Raw genomic sequence first — 19,461 nt, 5'->3', positions numbered from 1 at the left:
CCCTTTATTAATATATCTTCCCCACTTTGCATCTTCTAATAGGAAAAGAATACTTGAGATCCATTTGTAAGGAAAGAAAAGGAAGCAACAACATAATGCCCAGAGTTGGAGCCAATTAAACCAGGTTTGTACTTTTTCTTTCCATAATGTAACATGTTTATTCTGGTCTTGAATCTCTTTTATTAATCTCCTGTCTTATTCCAGCAAAAATCTAATAATTTTAAACCTTGCCATAGTAGTATGGAGGAGATGAATAAGACATGCCCTTTTCAAACTATTTGCAACTAATGCAAAAGAACAGAAATCATAACAGTCTCTCAGACCACAGTGCAATCAAATTAGAACTCAGGATTAAGAAACTCACTCAAAACCGCACAACTACATGGAAACTGAACAACCTGCTCCTGAATGACTACTGGGTAAATAACAAAATGAAGGCAGAAATAAAGATGTTCTTTGAAACCAAATGGTCTTTGAGAACAAAGATACAACATACCAGAATCTCTGGGACACATTTAAAGCAGTGTATAGAGGGAAATTTATAGCACTAGATGCCCACAAGAGAAAGCAGGAAAGATCTAAAATCAACACCCTAACATCGAAATTAAAAGAACTAGAGAAGCAATAGCAAATTCAAAAACTAGCAGAAGACAAGAAATAACTAAGATCAGAGCAGAACTGAAGGAGGTAGAGACACGAAAAACCCTTCAAAAAATCAATGGATGCAGGAGCTGTTTTTTTGAAAAGATCAAGAAAATAGACCACTAGCCAGACTAATGAAGAAAAGAGAGAAGAATCAAATAGATGCAATTAAAAAAAAAAATGACATAGGGGATATCAAACGATTTGCAACTTAACTCTGAATATGAAAGACAAAATTATAAAAAGCTAGATAGCAATCTCATTTTAACATGGAAAGTTTTGTGAGGTTTCGTAAATTGCTTGAGGTCAGAAGCTCTTAAAGAGTTAAGGTGGGATTCAGACTCATATCTGTTGACTCCAAACCATATTTGCCTTCCATTATGTCACAATGTTCCCTATTTTATTTAGGTTTAGTTGTTGTGCAACTGCTGATTACTGAAGTAGAGGGTGGAGATCATATGTATTTCATATAAGGAATTACTTTCATTTAAGGAATTTATTTCATTTACTTTCTGATGAAGTAAAAAGGGGGAGAGTATTCTCTATTCCTCAAAAGTTTAGAAGATTAGAGATGGGAACTAACATTTATAAGCACTTACTATGTGCTAGACAGTATTGTAAGGACTTAACATGAACTAACTTATTTAATTCACGACAGCCAGGTGACATACTTGGTGTTATCCCTCACCTTTAAAACAAAGAAGTAAACAAATTGTCCGAGATCACATAGCTAGTAAGTACCAAAAGCAGATTCAAAACCGTGTATTGGGAAAGGTTAGATAGGGTTTACACCATGTCTATTGATTTAATTTTTTTTTTTTTTTTTTTTTTTTTTTTTTGAGACGAGTCTCACTCTGTCGCCCAGGCTGGAGTGCCGGTGGCACGATCTTGGCTCACTGCAACCTCTGCCTTCCAGGTTCGAGTAATTCTCCTGCCTCAGTCTCCCAAGTAGCTGGGTCTACAAGCGCGTGCCACCACACCTGGCTAATAGTGTGTGTGTGTGTGTGTTTTAGTAGAGAAGACGGGGTTTCACTATGTTAGCCAGGATGGTCTTGATCTCCTGACCTCGTAATCCACCCACCTCGGCCTCCCAAAGTACTGGGATTACAGACTTGAGCCACCACACCCAGCCGACTTAAAATTTAATATTACACAAACCAAACAAATAGCTGGACAATTTAGTCTGAGCAACTTTTGCTATTAGTGTCATTTGTAAACATTCTTAATTCAACTATTAGCAGTTAAATCACCTCACCAAAATAATATTTCCATCTTAACAAGCTTTTCATTGTAACCAGTTTGAAAAAGTAATTTAGGTTACATGATCCTATGGTGAAGAGAGATTTTAAATTCACAGAATAGTGAACAGCATTGTATGATAGAAAGGACTTTGAGGTGGGGCTCAGATCTGGGTTCTTTCAATTCCCAGCTTTCCTACTGACTAGTGCTCTACAAGTATCTTAACCTGTTTTCATACATTTTGTAAGATGAGAAGATTGACTTCATTGTTCCATAAGTCCCTTACAATAATACAATTATCCTATCAGTAGATTTTTAAAATGTGCTTCACATGTGAATAGCTAAGAATTTTTGGTTGAGAGATAAGTCTTTAGAGATCACTTCATTGAATCCTCCCATGTGAAGATGATGAGACTGAAACCTTCACATTTGTATGGCACTGTAAACATTTCAAAGCTCTTTGCTCTTTTACATACATTAATCTCATGTGAGCCTCATCACCATACTCTTGTGGGTTAAATATCATTCTCTTCATTGTATACATGACTATATTGAATTGGTCATATAGTTGGGCTAGACTAAGTGACTCTGTGACTCTCAACTGAGTTTATCATGTTTTCTTGCTTTAGTGAGACTAATTACATCCTTCAATGAAGTACTATTTTGTGAGAAAGTGAGAATTCAGTGATTTATGAAAAAATCCAAGCAGGAGAAACAAACATTTTCTAATATGAAAGTAGTAATGACTACAGCTATATAAATAACAGTAACAAAGAGGTAAGGAAGTGGCAAGTAATAAGGTCTATGAGTTGATTTAATTTTGGTTTTCATTTATTCCTGGATTAAGAATAATTGACTTTTAATATCCTTGTGTTTATCAATAACATACGTTATCCTGACTAAATAATGCAAAGAGAAATCATACTTTATAATAAAGTATTCATAAATTGTAGGTGAGCTAAGGAAAATTTCAGTTAATTTAAAAGGATACTTTGAAAACGAATAAATAAGCATGGGAAACTAAGCTTTATGTAAAATTAATTATTTCATTGCCTTTTTTGAAGTGGGTTTTCTTTTTTATTTCCACTTTGTAGTTGTAGAGCTACAACTTTTGTGTAACTTTTTAGTATTTTTTTAATTGGAAAGAAAATAATTTTAAAACTAGTATGTGGGTATGAGCAGTTTTTCTTATACAATTTTTTTCTCCAAATTGTCTTTACTTTAAAAGAAACTGACTTTCTAGATCACATGGTATGATGGTGCTTTCTCTGCAGATATGAAAATTTGATCATTAATACAATCTCTAGTTGTTGTTCTATATTAAAAAGTTTTTTTTAAGATGATTAACTGCATGTTTTCTGTAGAACTAATAAAAGAAAGGAGGCTCTCCCAGATGGTTCTAATCAAATAAGGAAAACAGCAAAGGATGGCATTGATATACAACAAAATTTGAAAGCAACATTATGAGATTTGACTTATTTTAGAGAAGAAAAATGTATTATGTCCTTTATGAAGTCTGTTTTTCTTAAGAGTCCATTATAAGATTCTCTTGCCCAGCTGCTGATGTTCTCTCCTTATGCCCTGCCCTACAGAGCTCCACCTCTTATTGCGTAGCCATTTTCATGCCATCACAGATCCATGGAATTCAAAATGATATTTGATGCAGACTTGAATAGAGCTAGTTTTTAATTCTCAGCTCTATGTATGACTTCAAAACATATGCAAAGGTTTTTTTTACAGCCACTTTTTAATGGTGCTTTAAAGGAAAAGATGAAGAGGCCTCTTCATAGTAATTAATTTTTTGGTTTTTGTTTTGAGATAACTCAGCAGCTAGTTTCCTGTAAACTTCAAACTGCTAACACAGTTTCATTAAATTGTAGCTATTATAATATGATTGTGTCTTGCTAACCCAGACTATAGTCAGTTTTAAGGACTACTGTTAGTTTCTCATTGGCCCATTGTGATTTAGTGTTCATAAAAAAGTTATGACATTTAACTGAGGGTTTAGAATTTTTCAAGATGACTGGGCTTTTTCCTGTGATTTGTGAGTTTCTCTTGTTTGGCTTTAGGCTTAAAGAATTCCTGACCTAGAGTCAACTGCAAGCAAGCCAGGCTTCCAGGCTGGTGTCCCATTCTTATTAAAACATTCCCTTTGTACACGTGGATGGCCTTGTGATTCCGAAGGCATGGTTTTAATACACAAAGCCTTTTAACTTTTTAAACTATTTCAATAAAGAAATTGCTGAAACAGTAAATTTTTTTTAACGAGTTGTGTTGACAAATTCGTTAGCATTAAATTGTTTTTCCTAGCCATTGATTATTTAGTTTTAATGTAGATTTATTTCTATGTAGTCTGCTTTCTGTGCCAGGATATTTTCTAAAAATGAGGTAAGTTCTTAGATGTATGGAAATTCGAGGAACTCTTTGATATCATATTCAGTAAACCTCAGGATGGCAATAAGGGAACTATGGAGCTGTTGATTTATGTGTATATGTATGTATGTGTATATTTGGGTGTGTGATCTAAACACCCAGGAAATAAATTTGATTTATAGCTTCCTTCTTGACCAAGTTATTTTAAAGTTTAACATGGTGATAGAATTATATGGAAATATTGATTGTTTTTTTCTTTTGTAAGTGTATTGCTGCTTAGCAATTAAATGATTAAATGTAGCTCAGAGCTTTGTTTTATTTCTTCATGCTGTATTTGAAAGAATTAAATGGGTTGATTCAGAGTTTTAAAAAATAGAAGTATAGGTAATAAAGGAGAATTACAGAATCTGTTGGCCTGGATTTGTAAGATCAGTCCACCTTGAGTTGCCCAGTTATTTGAATTTATCAGAGAAAAATAGTACCAAGTAAGTATAAATATTCAAGTAGTTATTGAATATTTCATTAGCATATATATGCCACCTTTGTTTTTCTTAATTCTCAATGTGAGAAATTTTGATGATTTTCATAAATATTCAAAAATTATTCTGCTGTACAAAATTGAGAGTATTGTTGAAAGAGATAATAATTTGCTCTTGGGTCTTTTTATTTCTTGTATGAAAACCCATCTCCAAAAAAATTTAAATGAAAAGTTGCTAATTGCAATGAGGGTTTTCTATGAAGTTATTAAATTTGATTCTTAAATTGTATGAACTTCCTCAATAGCTTTGCTTATTCTTATATATAAACAGAACATTTTAATATAAGATTTGGTAGTATAATACGTTGCTAGTCTGCAGCTCTTCTATAGGAGAAATGAAGATCTCTGCAAAAGATTTGGGGACTCCAGATTTTCTATGTAGGGTTAAAAAAAAAGTTTTTGATTATATTGAATGAATTCAGTAAAAATGGCTTACTTTCTTTTCTCCAGCAGTATGAATACCACGTCTTATAAAAATTAATAACAACAGGCATCATTTAGCTGGCAGAAATGGCAGTTCACATACTTTTTTACAGCAAATATAGACAAGTTCTGATATAATAAAGGAAATAGACTTTTTTTTTGAGATGGGGTCTCGCTCTGTTGCCCAGGCTGGAGTGCAATGGCAAATCTCGGCTCACTGCAACCTTTGCTTCCTGGGTTCAAGCGATTCTCTGATTCAGCCTCCTGAATCAGCCTCTGATTCAGCCTCCTGGGATTACAGGTGAGTAGCTAGGATTACGGGTGCCACCCCACCTGGCTAATTTTTGTATTTTTAGTAGAGATGGGGTTTTACCATGTTGGCCAGGCTGGTCTCGAAACTCCTGACTTCAAGTGATCCACCTGCCTCGGCCTCCCAAAGTGCTGGGATTACAGGTGTGAGCCACCATGCCCAGCCAGGAAATAGAAATCTTGTACAGCTCTTATAGTCAGAAGCCTGATTATTCCAAAGATGAGAGTGCTATCTAATAATCATCTACACAAAGCTACTAAGTAAGGTCAAATGTTTAGAGCTCATAAAAGATCACATAAAACCAATAACAAGAATATTGCAAGCCAGCTCACACTGTCTGAAGGAAGTTTATGGAGTCCACTTGAGTACATTAAAATATTTTGTGTTCCTTGTTAATTCTAAAATAATAAAAATTTAACAGAAACATGGAATAGGAATAAGTTTTAGAATAAGAAAAGGCTCAAAAAAAAAAAAAAGAAATCATTTGATTATCCCCTTTCACTTTGCCAAGTGAAACTAAGGGTGTGAAACTACATCCTCAAGTGTTATATAGGTGGTAACAGAACTAAGACTAGAATACACTTTGCGTATCTATTAAATAATTGAAGATAGAATTTGAAAAGTTCTGATGGGAAATTATTTTATTTTGTTGTTAATTTTTAAGATTTACATACAGTAAAACTGACCTTTTTTTTGAGATGGAGTCTCACTCTGTTGCCCAGGCTGGAGTGCAGTGGCATGATCTCAGCTCACTGCAGCCTCTGCCTCCCGTTTTCAAGCGATTCTTGTACCTCAGCCTCCTAAGTAGCTGGGATTATAGGTGCCTCCCTCCATGCCCAGCTAATTTTGTGTATTTCCTAGAGACCAAGATTTCACCATGTTGGCCAGTCTGGCCTCGAACTCCTGACCTCAAGTGATCCTCCCGCCTCAGCCTCCCAAAGTGCTAGGATTACAGGCATGAGCCACCATGCCCGGCCCAAAACTGACTTTACATAAGTTCTGTGAGCTTTAACACATGTTCGGATCCGTATAACTACTACTACAATCAGGAAACAAACAGTCCCATCACCCTAGAAAACGTCTGGCTTTCCCGTTTTGGTCAAAATCTCTCCCTACATCTAACAATTACTGATCTGTACTTCATCACTATAGTTTTACCTATTCCAGAATATTGTATAAATGGAATTGTTTTTCCTAGCCAAACTGTATCCAGCTTTATTAAAGATACCTTCCATAAATAATCATGGTATTTCAGGCAGGACATGGGCAGAAAATCATTAACAGCATGCAACAACTTTCAAACTCCCTTCTTCAATGGACTACCAAAAATCAGAAAGCCGCTATAAACCCAATGAAGTCTTCATGTGATGCTCTGAACAGGGAAAGTTTAGAGTGAGGGTTGACATTTCACATTTAGAATGTTGTTTAACAACTTTTCACGAGCCGATCCTGACTCAGGAAGTGAAATGAAAATGACAGAATTTGTCTGAAGATCCCCAGTCTAGAAACGGAACCACTGCTCCTTTGAGGGGCTCCATCTCAGTGGTATCACTGGAACATCCAGATTGTCTGACACACTGGTAACCAATTATTGGGGGTGAGATCCAAGCAGATGTCTGGGTTAAAGGGAGTTAAGTCTATGCTGAAAGGTGGAAAGGGAGAAAAGTACATAAAAACAAATTTGTTTTTCCATCCCACAGGCTTTTGTCCCAAGGAGGCCATGTGTGTCTAAGTCAGGGAATCCCTCCTCCTGAGATCCAAGAGGAAGTCTCTCAAAACTAGAAGGGAAAGGTATTTTCCCCACATCAGTCCAGCTTTGGAGACATTTTATTAGTGACATATGCCCCTTCCCCCAAAAACAACAGTAAGTGTTCTGCATGCTAACAACATAGCTTTGAAAATACACACACAGACACACACACAAGCACCTTGGGAGGCTGAGGCAGCCGGATCACTTGAGGTCAGTTCAAGACCAGCTTGACCAACATGGTGAAACCCCACCTCTACTAAAAATACAAAAATTAGCCAGGTGTGGTGGCATGTGTCTGTAATCCCAGCTACTCAGGAGGCTGAGGCTAGAGAATGGCTTGAACCCAGAAGGCGGAGGTTGCAGTGAGCAGAGATGATGCCATTGCACTCCAGCCTGGGTGATAGAGTGAGACTCTGTCTCAAAACAAACAAACAAAAAACACAAAATTCTGCATTTTTATAAAATATAGTATTTCAAACTGTATAGTCACCAGAAGTACACAGTTAGCAATAATGCACATGCTTCACTTGGCATCTCCAGCACCCTCACCTTTCTGTGCCTGGTCTGTTTTGGCATCTCCATTTTCTGCAGGCTTATTCCCCTCCTTGCCAGTGTCAGCTTTTCCCGTTTCTCCTTTGAGTACCTTCTCTCCATTCTTTGCAGGGATCTTTTTAGGCTTGGTCTCTGGCTTTGGAGGAGCAGGTTTAGCAGACAACCTCGCAGATCTTCTCTGTGGTTTGTCCCTCACTTTGGCTTTATCTCCTTTAGCATCCCCTTCAGCCTTTCTCTTGGGCATGGTGGTGGCGATGTGGTAGGATGTAGGTGAGTTGTGTGGGCTTTGGTCAGTCTGGGGGCCGTTCTCCCTGCTTCTTCTTCACACTGCTCCTATAAATTGAGTTATTATGTACTCTTGAATCTAGCTTCTTTCTCTCAGCTTAATTTTTTGAAATTCATATGTTGTGTGTATTAGTAGTTCATTCTTTTAATTGCTGAGTAGTATTCCATTGTATGACTACATCACAATGTACTTAATCACCTGTTCATGAACATTTGTTTCCAGTGTTTCTTCAAAAGACTTCATTTTTTTAGAGCAATTTTAGGTTCAACATCAAAACTGAGAAAAAGATACAGAGATATCCCACATACCCTCGTCCCCACGAGTGTGTAGCATTCCCTATTATCAACATCCCCACCAGAATGGTACATTTGCTACAATTGATGAACCTTCATTGAGACATCATAATCACCCCAAGCCCATAGTTTACATTAGGGTTCACTCTTGGTGTTGTACATTCTATGGGTTTGGATAAATGCATAATGACAGCTGTCCACCATTCTAGTGTCATATAGAGTATTTTCACTGCCCTAAAAATCCTCTGCATTCTGCCTATTCATCTCTATTCCTTCTCCAGCCCCTGGCAACCCACTGAACCTTTTACTCTCTCCATGGTTTTAACTTTTTCAGAATGTCATATAGTTGGAATCATACAATATATTGCCTTTTCAGATTGGTTTCTTAATTCCAGTTTTTATCTGTTATGAATAAAGTTGCTATAATTTTTTTCTATTAGACAACAAAAATATTTACTTACAGGTATGGTGATCCTATTAGTGAGCTCTTAAATAATTCACAGAATTAATTCACTTTTTAAACTTTTTATTTTGAAATAATTATAAATTCACATGAATTTGAAAACATAGTACAGAGAAGTACCATATTTACTGTACCATTCACCGAGTTTCCCCTATTAGTTCCATCTTATGTAACTATAGAACAATATTAAAACCAGTACATTGACACTGGTGTAAAGTGAGTAGTATATCGTTCTTTGGTATTTTATTACATGTGTAGATTCATGTAACCAACACTGCAACCAAGATACAGAATTCCTTAACCCAATGATATCCCTGTGCTGCCTCTTTATAGTCACACACACACCCACTCCCTTCCACCATCCCTCACCCTTGGTAACCATCTCTATAATTTTGTCATTTTGAGAATGTTATATAAATGGAATCATGTAGTATAAAATCTTTGAGATTGGCTTTTTTTTACTCAGCATAATGCCTTTGAGATCCTCCATCTAAGTTGAGATGTCAAGAATCATTCCTATTTATTGCTGATATAGTTAGTTTTCCATGGTATGGATGTGTCACAGTTTGTTTGTTTTTCTGGCTTTCCTGCAGGTTACTTGAATACTTTTTAGAATTCGGTATTTTAAAGTATATCTCTTTGTATGGCTTTTTTGTCCTCACTCTAGATACTACATTTTGTATGTAACAAGTCATAGTCGGCTGTACTACAGTGCTACTTGGTGATGCTACATTTTATCACTTCCAGTAAAGTATAGAAACTTTTGCTCCCTTTAGTCCCCCCCATTTAATTATCTTAACATTTTTATATATTTCTAATATATGTATATGTGTATATTACATACATGTTTACATATATTTTTATGTGTATTAATGGTTTTATTTTCTTTACATACATTTTGAACCATATCATACAGCATTATAATTTTTGCTTCAACAGTCAAACATAATTTGGAGAACTCAAGTGGAACAGGAATCTGTTGTGTTTATACATATTTTTCCTCCTCCTGTCATCCTTCCTTCCTCATTGTCCATGATTCCTGGATTATCCGAGATCTTTTTTCATTTCCTTTCTGCTTAGAGAATTTTCTTTATTCTTTTAGAGCAGATCTGCTAGTGAGAAATTCTCCTTTCTCTATAAATATTTTTATTTTTTTCTTCATTTCTGCAGGATATTTTTGCTGGATAATGAACTCTGAGTTAACAAGCCTTTTCTCCTAGCACCTGAAAGATATCGTGCCAGATCCTTCTGGCTTCCATGGTTTTTAATGAGAAATTTACTGTCGTTAAACTGTTTTTCCCCTCTAGGGAAAATGTTGTTTTTCTGTTGCTGCTTTCAAGATTTTTTCTATGTCTTCAGTTTTCAGGAGTTTGACTTTGATGTGTTTTGGCCTGGAATGATTTGGGGTTTACACTGTTTGGGGTTTACTTGGCTTCTTGAATCTGTAGGTTTATGTCTTTTGAGAACTTTTCAGTCGTATTTTTTCAAATTATTTTTCTGTCCTTTTTCTCTTCTCCTTTTGAGACTCTGATGACATGAATATTTATCTTCTATTATAGTTTCACGAGTCACCAAAGTTCTGTTTGTTTTTTTAGTTTGTTTTCTTCCTGTTGTTCAGACTGGCAATTTTCTATTGTTTTATTTTTAGTACATTGATTCCTTCTTCTGTCACATCCATTCTGCTATTGAACCCATCCACTGACATTGATTTCAGTTATTGTAATTTTGGTTTTGTAATTTCATTATTTACATTCTGTATTTCTTTGCTGAGACTTTCTTTACTCAGGCTTTCTGTTTTTTTCATTTGTTTCCAATGTGTTGGTAATTGCCCGTTGAAGCATTTTAATGGTGGCTGCCTTAAAATCCTTGTGAGATAATTCTTTTTCTTTCTTTAAAAAAGTACATTTATTTCTTTTTTCTTTTCCTTTTTTTAAACTTTTTTATTTTATTTATTTATTTATTTTTTTGAGACAGAGTCTCACTCTGTCACCCAGGCTGCACTGCAATCTCAGCTGACTGCAACCTCCGTCTCCCGGGTTCAAGCAATTCTCCTGCCTCAGCCTCCTGAGTAGCTGGGATTACAGGCACGTGCCATCACACTCATCTAATTTTTGTATTTTTAGTAGAGATGGGATTTCACCGTGTTAGCCAGAATGGTCTCAATCTCCTGACCTTGTGATCCACCCGCCTCGGCCTCCCAAAGTGCTGGGATTATAGGCATGAGCCACCAACGCCCAGCCTCATTTATTTCTTAAAATCTGTGTATAAGTGGACCCACTTGATTTAACCCATGTTGTTTAAGGATCAACTGTACATTACCAAGATGTACATATTTATTTTATTTTTGGAATTTTGTCTCTTTTCAATAGGTTTTGGGGGAACAGGTGGTGTTTGGTTACATAAATAAGTTCTTTAGTGGTGATTTATGAGATTTTGGTGCACCTATCACCCTACAAGTACATGCTGTACCCAATGTGTAGTCTTTTATCCCTCACCTCCCTCTTATCATTCCTCCAAGTCCTCAAAGTTCGTTGTATCATTCTTATGTCTTTGCATCCTCATAACTTAGCTTCCACTTATGAGTGAGAACATATTGTGTTTGGTTTTCCATTCCTGAGTTACTTCACTTGGAATAATGGTCTCCAATTCCATCTAGGTTGCTGCAAATGCCATTATTTTGTTCCTTTTTATTGCTGAGTAGTATTCCATGGTATATATACGCCACATTTTCTTTTTCCACTTGTTGATTGATGGACATTTGGGCTGGTTCCATATTTTTGCAATTTTGAATTCTGCTGCTATAAACATGCATGTGCAAGTATCTTTTTTGTATAATGACTTTTTTTTCCTCTGAATAGATATCCAGGAGTGGGATTGTTGTATCAAATGGTAAATCTGCTTTTAGTTCTTTAAGGAATCTCCATACTGTTTTCCATAGTGGTGTACTAGTTTATATTCCCACCAGCAGTGTAAAAGTGTTCCTTTTTTCATGACATCTACACCAACATCTATTGTTTTTTATTTTTTGATTATGAGTTTTTTTATTTTTGGTTTTTTAATTTTTGATTATGATTTATTTTATTTTATGGTTATTGTTGCAGGAGTAAGGTAGTATCTCATTGTGGTTTTGATTTGCATTTCCCTGATCATTAGTGATGTTGAGCACTTTTTCATGTTTGTTGGCCATTTGTATATCTTCTTTTGAAAATTGTCTATTCATGTCTTTAGCCCACTTGATGGGATTTTTTTTTCTTGCTAATTTGGTTCCTTGTAGATTCTGGATATTAGTCCTTTGTCGGATAGATTGCAAAGATTTTCTCCCACTCTGAGGGTTGTCTGCTTTCTCTGCTGATTGTTTCTTTTGCTGTGCAGAAGCTTTTTCGTTTAATTAAGTTCCATCTATTTATCTTTGTTTTTGTTGTGTTTGCTTTCAGGTTGTTGGTCATGAAGTCTTTGCATAAGCCAGTGTCTAGAAGGCTTTTCCCAATGTTATCTTCTAGAATTTCTATGGTTTCATGTCTCAGATGTAAATCTTTGGTCCATTTTGAGTGGATTTTTGTGTAAGGTGAGAGATGAGGATCCAGTTTCATTCTTCTACATGTGGCTTGCCAATTATCCCAGCACCATTTGTTGCATAGTTTCCTTTTCCTACTTTATGTTTTTGTTGCCTTGTCAAAGATCAGTTGACTGTAAGTATTTCTCTTTATTTCTGGGTTCTCTATTCTGTTCCATTGGTCTGTATGCCTGTTTCTATTCCAGTACAATGCTGTTTCGGTGACTATGGCCTTATAGTATCGTTTGAAGTTGGGTAATGTGATGCCTCCAAATTTGTTGTTTTTGCTTAGTCTTGCTTTGGCTATGTGGGCTCTTTTTTGGTTCCATCTGAATTTTAAGATTGTTTTTTCTAGTTCTGTGAAGAATGGTGGTGGTATTTTGATGGGAATTGCATTGAATTTGATTGCTTTTGGCAGTATGGTCATTATCACAATATTGATTCTACCCATCCATGAAAATTGGATGTGTTTCTATTTTTTTTTTGTCATCTATAATTTCTTTCAGCAGTGTTTTGTAGTTTTCCTTGCAGAGGTCTTTCACTTTCACCTCTTGGTTAAGTATATTCCTAAGTTTTTTGTTTTTGTTTTTGTTTTTAACAGCTGTTATAAAAGGGGTTGAGTTCTTGATTTGATTCTCAGATTGGTTATTGTTGATGTATAGCAGGGCTACTGATTTGTATACATTAATTTTGTATCCTGAAACTTTGCTGAATTCATTTACTAGTTCAGGAGCTTTTTGGATGAGTCTTTAGGGTTTTCTAGTTATATGATGATGTCATCAGCAAACAGTGACAGTTTGACTTCCTCTTTGCTAGTTTGGGTGCCCTTTATTTATTTCTCTTGTCCAATTTTTCTGGCTAGGGCTTCCAGTACTATGTTGAATAGAAGTGGTGAAGGTGGACATCCTTGTCCTGTTCCAGTTTTCAGGGGGAATACTTTCAACTTTTCCCCATTCAGTATAGCATTAGCCATGGGCTTGTCATAGATGGCTTTTATCACCTTAAGGTATGTTCCTTCTTTACGAATTTTGCTGAGGGTTTTAATCATACATAAAGGGATGCTGGATTTTGTCAAACGCTTTTTCTGCGTCTATTGAGATGATCATGTGATTTTTGTTTTTAATTCTTTTTCTGTGGTGTATCACATTTATTGACTTGCAGATGTTAAACCATCCCTGCAGCCCTGGTATGAAACCCACTTGATCATGGTGGATTATCTTTTTTATCTCTGTTGGATTCGTTTAGCTAGTATTTTGTTAAGGATTTTTCAATCTATGTTCATCAGGGATATTGGTTTGTAGTTTTCTTTTTTTGGTTATGTCCTTTTCTGGTTTTGGTATTAGGGTGATACCAGCTTCATAGAATGATTTCGGGAGGATTCCTTCTTTCTATATCTTCTGGAGTAGTGTCAGTAGGATTGATAACCAGTTCTTCTTTAAATGTCTGATACAATTCAGCTGTGAATCCATCTAGTCCTGGACTTTTTTTGTTGGTAACTTTTTAATTACCATTTCATTCTTCTTGCTTGTTATTGGTCTGTTCAGAGTTTCTGTTTCTTCCTGGTTTAATCTAGGAGGGTTGTATATTTCCAGGAATTTATCCATCTCCTCTAGTTTTCTAGTTCATGCACATAAAGTTGTTCATAGTAGCCTTGAATGATATTTTGTATTTCTATGGTATTGGCTGTTATATCTCCCATTTTGTTTCTAATTGAGCTTATTTGGATCTTCTCTCTTCTTTCTTGGTTAATCTCACTAATGGTCTATCAATTTTATTTATCTTTTCAAAGAACCAGCTTTTTGTCGTATTTATCTTTTGTATTTTTTTGTTTGTTTCAATTTCATTTAGTACTGCTCTGATCTTGGTTGCTTGTTTTCTTCTGTTGGGCTTGGGTTTGGTTTGTTCTTGTTTCTCTAGCTCCTTGAGGTGTGACCTTAGATTGTCTGTGCTCTTTCAGACTTATCAATGTAGGCATTTAATGCTATGAATTTCCTGTTAGCACTGCCTTTGCTGTATCCCAGAGGTTTTTATAGGTTGTGTCACTATTATCATTCAGTTCAAATAATTTGTTAATTTCCATCTTGATTTCATTTTTGACTCAGTGATCACTCAGGAACATGTTATTTAATTTGCATATGTTCACATGGTTTTGAGGGTTCCTTTTGGAGTTGATTTCCTTTTTTTTTTATTATTATACTTTAAGTTCTAGGGTACATGTGCACAACGTGCAGGTTTGTTACATATGTATACATGTGCCATGTTGGTGTGCTGCACCCATTAACTTGTCATTTACATTAGATATATCTCCTAATGCTATCCCTCCCCGCTCCCTCCACCCCACAACAGGCCCCAGTGTGTGATGTTCCCCTTCCTGTGTCCAAGTGTTCTCATTGTTCAGTTGCCACCTATCAGTGAGAACATGTGGTGTTTGGTTTTTTGTCCTTGCGATAGTTTGCTGCGAATGATGGTTTCCAGCTTCATCCATGTCCCTACAAAGGACATGAACTCATCCTTTTTTATGGCTGCATAGTATTCCATGGGGTATATGTGCCACATTTTCTTAATCCCGTCTATCATTGATGGACATTTGGGTTGGTTCCAAGTCTCTGCTATTGTGAATAGTGCCACAATAAACATACGTGTGCATGTGTCTTTATAGCAGCATGATTTATAACCCTTTGGGTATATACCCAGTAATGGGATGGCTGGGTCAAATGGTATTTCTAGTTCTAGATCCTTGAGGAATCGCCACACTGACTTCCACAATGGTTGAACTAGTTTACAGTCCCACCAACAGTGTAAAAGTGTTCCCATTTCTCCACATCCTCTCTAGCACCTATTGTTTCCTGACTTTTTAATGATCGCCATTCTAACTGGTGTGAGATGGTGTCTCATTGCGGTTTAGTTTTGCGTTTCTCTGATGGCCAGTGATGATGAGCATTTTCTCATGTGTCTTTTGGCTGCATAAATGTCTTCTTTTGAGAAGTGTCTGTTCATATCCTTCGCCCACTTTTTGATGGGGTTGTTTTTTTCTTGTAAATTTGTTTGAGTTCATTGTAGATTCTGGATATTAGCCCTTTGTCAGACGAGTAGAATGCAAAAATTTTCTCCCATTCTGTAGGTTGCCTGTTCACTCTGATGGTAGTTTCTTTGGCTGTGCAGAAGCTCTTTAGTTTAATTAGATCCCATTTGTCAATTTTGGCTTTTGTTGCCATTGCTTTTGGTATTTTAGACATGAAGTCCTTGCCCATGCCTACATCCTGCTCAACGAAATAAAAGAGGACACAAACAAATGGAAGAACATTCCATGCTCATGAATAGGAAGAATCAATATTGTGAAAATGGCCATACTGCCCAAGGTAATTTATAGATTCAGTGCCCTCCCCATCAAGCTACCAATGACTTTCTTCACAGAATTGGAAAAAACTACTTTAAAGTTCATATGGAACCAAAAAAGAGCCCTGATTGCCAAGGCAATCCTAAGCCTATGAGCTTAGCCCTTGAGCAGTGGTTTGTAGTTCTCCTTGAAGAGGTCCTTCACATCCCTTGTAAGTTGGATTCCTAGGTATTTTATTCTCTTTGAAGCAATTGTGAATGGAAGTTCACTCATGATTTTGCTCTCTGTTTGTCTGTATATTGGTGTATAAGAATGCTTGTGATTTTTGCACATTGATTTTGTATCCTGAGACTTTGCTCAAGTTGCTTATCAGCTTAAGGAGATTTTGGGCTGAGACGATGGGGTTTTCTAGATATACAATCATGTCATCTGCAAACAGGGACAATTTGACTTCCTCTTTTCCTAATTGAATACCCTTTATTTCTTTCTCCTGCCTGATTGCCCTGGCCAGAACTTCCAACACTATGTTGAATAGGAGTGGTGAGAGAGGGCATCCCTGTCTTGTGCCAGTTTTCAAAGGGAATGCTTCCAGTTTTTGCCCATTCAGTATGATATTGGCTGTAGGTTTGTCATAAATAGCTCTTATTATTTTGAGATATGTCCCATCAATACCTAATTTATTCCAAAATTGACCACATAGTTGGAAGTAAAGCACTCCTCAAAAGAAAAGAAATTATAACAAACTGTCTCTCAAGACCACAGTGCAATCAAACTAGAACTCAGGATTAAGAAACTCACTCAAAACTGCTCAACTACATGGAAACTGAACAGCCTGCTCCTGAATGACTACTGGGTACATAACAAAATGAAGGCAGAAATAAAGATGTTCTTTGAAACCAATGAGAACAAAGACACAACATACCAGAATATCTGGGACACATTTAAAGCAGTGTGTAGATGGAGTTGGTTTCCAATTTTATTCCACTATGGTCTAATAGAGTGCCTTTGTATAATTTTGATTTTCTTAAATTTGTTGAGAGTTTGTAGCCTGTCATATGGTGTGTCTTGGAGAATGTTCCATGCGTTGAATAGAATGTATATTCTGCAGTTGTTGGGTAGAATGTTATGTAAATGTCTATTAAGCCCATTGTTTCTTTGTTGACTTTTTGTCTTGATTACCTGTCTAGTGCTGTCAGTGAAGTATTGAAGTCCCCCACTATTATGTTGTTGCTGCCTATCTAATTTCTTAGGTCTAGTAGTAATTGTTTTATAAATTGGGAGCTCCAGTGTTAGGTGCATATATATTTGCGATTGTGATACTTTCCTGTTATTAGACCTTTTATCATTATGTAGTATCCCTCTTTGTCTTTTTTAACAGCTGTTGCTTTAAAGTTTGTTTTGTCTGATAGAATAGCTACTCCTGCTTGCTTCTGGTGCCCATTTGCATGGAGTATCTTTTTCCACCCTGTTACCTTAGCTTTATGTGAGTCCTTATGTGTCAGGTGAGTCTCTTGAAGACAGCAGATACTTAGTTACTGAATTCTCATCCATTCTGCCATTCTCTGTCTTTTAAGTGGAGCATTTAGGCCCATTACTTTCAACATTAGTATTGAGATATGAGGTACTATTCTATTCATCGTTCTATTTATTGCCTGAATACCTTTTTTTTTCCCATTGTGTTGTTGTTTTATAGGTCCTCTTAGATTTATGCTTTAAGGATATTCAATTTGGGTTTATTTGGAGGATTTGTTTTAAGATTTAGAGTTCCTTTTAGCAGTGCTTGTAGTGCTGGCTTGGTAGTGGCGAATTCTCTCAGCATTTATTTGTCTGAAAAATACCATATCTTTTCTTCATTTATGAAGCCTTGTTTTGTTGCATACAAAATTCTTGGCTGATAATTATTTTTGTTTAAGGAGGCTAAAGATAGGATTCCAGTCCCTTCTAGCTTGTAGGGTTTCTGCTGCGAAATCTGCTGTTAATCTGATAGGTTTTTCTTTATAGGTTACCTGATACTTTTGCCTCACAGCTGTTAAGATTCTTTCCTTCATCTTGACTTTAGATAACCTGATGACTATGTGCCTAGGTGGTGATCTTTTTGCAATGAATTTCCCAGGAGTTCTTTGAGCTTTTTGTATTTGGATGTCTAGATCCCTAGCAAGGCCAAGAAAGTTTTCCTCAATTATTCTCTCAAATATGTTTTCCAAACTTTTAGATTTATCTTCTTCCCCAGAAACACCAATTATTCTTAAATTTGGTCATTTAACATAATCTCAAACTTCTTGGAAGTTTTGTTTTTTTTTTTTTTTTGAGATGGAGTCTCGCTCTGTCATCCAGACTGAAATGCAGTGGTGTGATCTCAGCTCACTGCATCCTCTGCCTCCCAGGTTCAAGCGATTCTCCTACCTCAACCTCCTGCATAGCTGGGATTACAGGCACATGCCGCCACACCCAGCTAATTTTTGTATTTTAGTAGAGACAGGGTTTCACCGTGTTGGCCAGGCTGGTCTCAAACTCCTGACATCAAGTGATCTGCCCACCTCGGCCTCCCAAAGTGCTGGGCTTATAGGCGTGAGCCACTGTGTCTGGCTTGTTCATTTTTTAAAAATCCTTTTTTCTTCTTTGTCTTTATCAGATTGGGTTAATTCGAAAGCCTTGTCTGCAAACTTGATGTTCTTTCTTCTACTTGTTCAATTCTATTTCTGAGACATTCCAGAGCATTTTGCAATTCTCTAAGTGTGCCCTTCATTTCCAGAAGTTGTGATTTGTTTTTATTTATGCTATCTATTGCACTAGAGATTTTTCCATTCATATCCTGTATCATTTTTTTTATTTCTTGGACTTCACCTTTCTCTGATGCCTCCTCTATTGGCTTAATAGTCGACTTTCTGAATTCTTTTTCTGGCAATTCAGAGATTTTTTTCCTGGTTTGGATCCATTGCTGGTGAGCTAGTGTGATCTTTTGGGGGTGTTAAAGAACCTTGTTTTGTCTATTACCAGAATTGTTTTTCTGGTTCCTTCTTATTCGGGTAGACTATATCAAAGGGAAGATCTGGGACTCAAAGGCTGCTGTTCAGATTCTTTTGTCCCATGGGTTGCTCCCTTCATGTGGTGCTCTTCCCTTTCCCATAGGGATGGGAATTTCTGAGAGCCGAACTGCAGTGATTGTTATTTCTCTTCTGGATCTAGCCACCCAGCAAAGCTATCAGGCTCTGGGCTAGTACTGGGGAGTACCTGCAAAAAGTCTTATAATGTAATCTGTCTTCAGGTCTCTCAGCCATGGATACCAACACCTGCTCTGGTGGAGGTAGCAGGGGAATGAAGTGGATACTATGAGGGTTCCTGGTTGTATTTTTGTTACACGAGCTGGTTTTGTGTTGATTGGCCTCCAGATAGGAGGTGGTGCTTTCAAGAGCATATTAGCTGTGGTAGTATATGGTGGATGAGGAGAAGGTTGGGACCATAGACCTCTCAAGAGGCTATATCCTTCATCTTCAGCTACCAGCAGGACCATCAGATGTGGACAGGGTTAGGTGTGTCTGAGCTCAGACTCTTTTTGGGCAGGGATGTGGCTGCTGTAGGGGATGGGGGTGTGTTTCCCAGGCCAATGCAGTTACGTTCCCAGGAAGATTATGTTCCCAGTTATGTTCCCAGGAAGATTATGGCTGCCTCTGCTGCATCACACAGGTTGCCAGGGAAGTGGAG

General features: G+C 36.7%; 2 protein-coding genes across 48 annotated transcripts in view; one reads left to right on the top strand and one right to left on the bottom strand.

Moving 5' to 3' along the window:
• The window catches only part of PEAK1 (pseudopodium enriched atypical kinase 1), a 313,738-nt gene that overhangs the window by 133,738 nt on the left and 160,539 nt on the right, over positions 1 to 19,461 (top strand). For 36 of the 47 annotated variants that reach the window (NM_001133744.2, XM_054531185.2, XM_054531202.2 and 33 more), the window contains 1 exon segment: positions 43 to 124. The exons of 1 other annotated variant lie outside the window; for it this stretch is intronic. The gene's annotated coding sequence lies outside the window, so the exon portion shown is untranslated. 47 annotated transcript variants of the gene reach the window in all.
• LOC100449093 (non-histone chromosomal protein HMG-17-like) lies at positions 7,799 to 8,071 on the bottom strand. Its single transcript, XM_054531661.1, has one exon. The coding sequence runs from the start codon at positions 8,069 to 8,071 to the stop codon at positions 7,799 to 7,801; it is 273 nt and encodes a 90-aa protein (XP_054387636.1).

This window comes from Pongo abelii, chromosome 16 (genome assembly GCF_028885655.2).
Source record: "Pongo abelii isolate AG06213 chromosome 16, NHGRI_mPonAbe1-v2.0_pri, whole genome shotgun sequence".
NCBI lineage: Eukaryota > Metazoa > Chordata > Mammalia > Primates > Hominidae > Pongo > Pongo abelii.
Note: the sequence above shows the minus strand (reverse complement) of the source record. Positions and strands in the feature narration are given on the sequence as shown.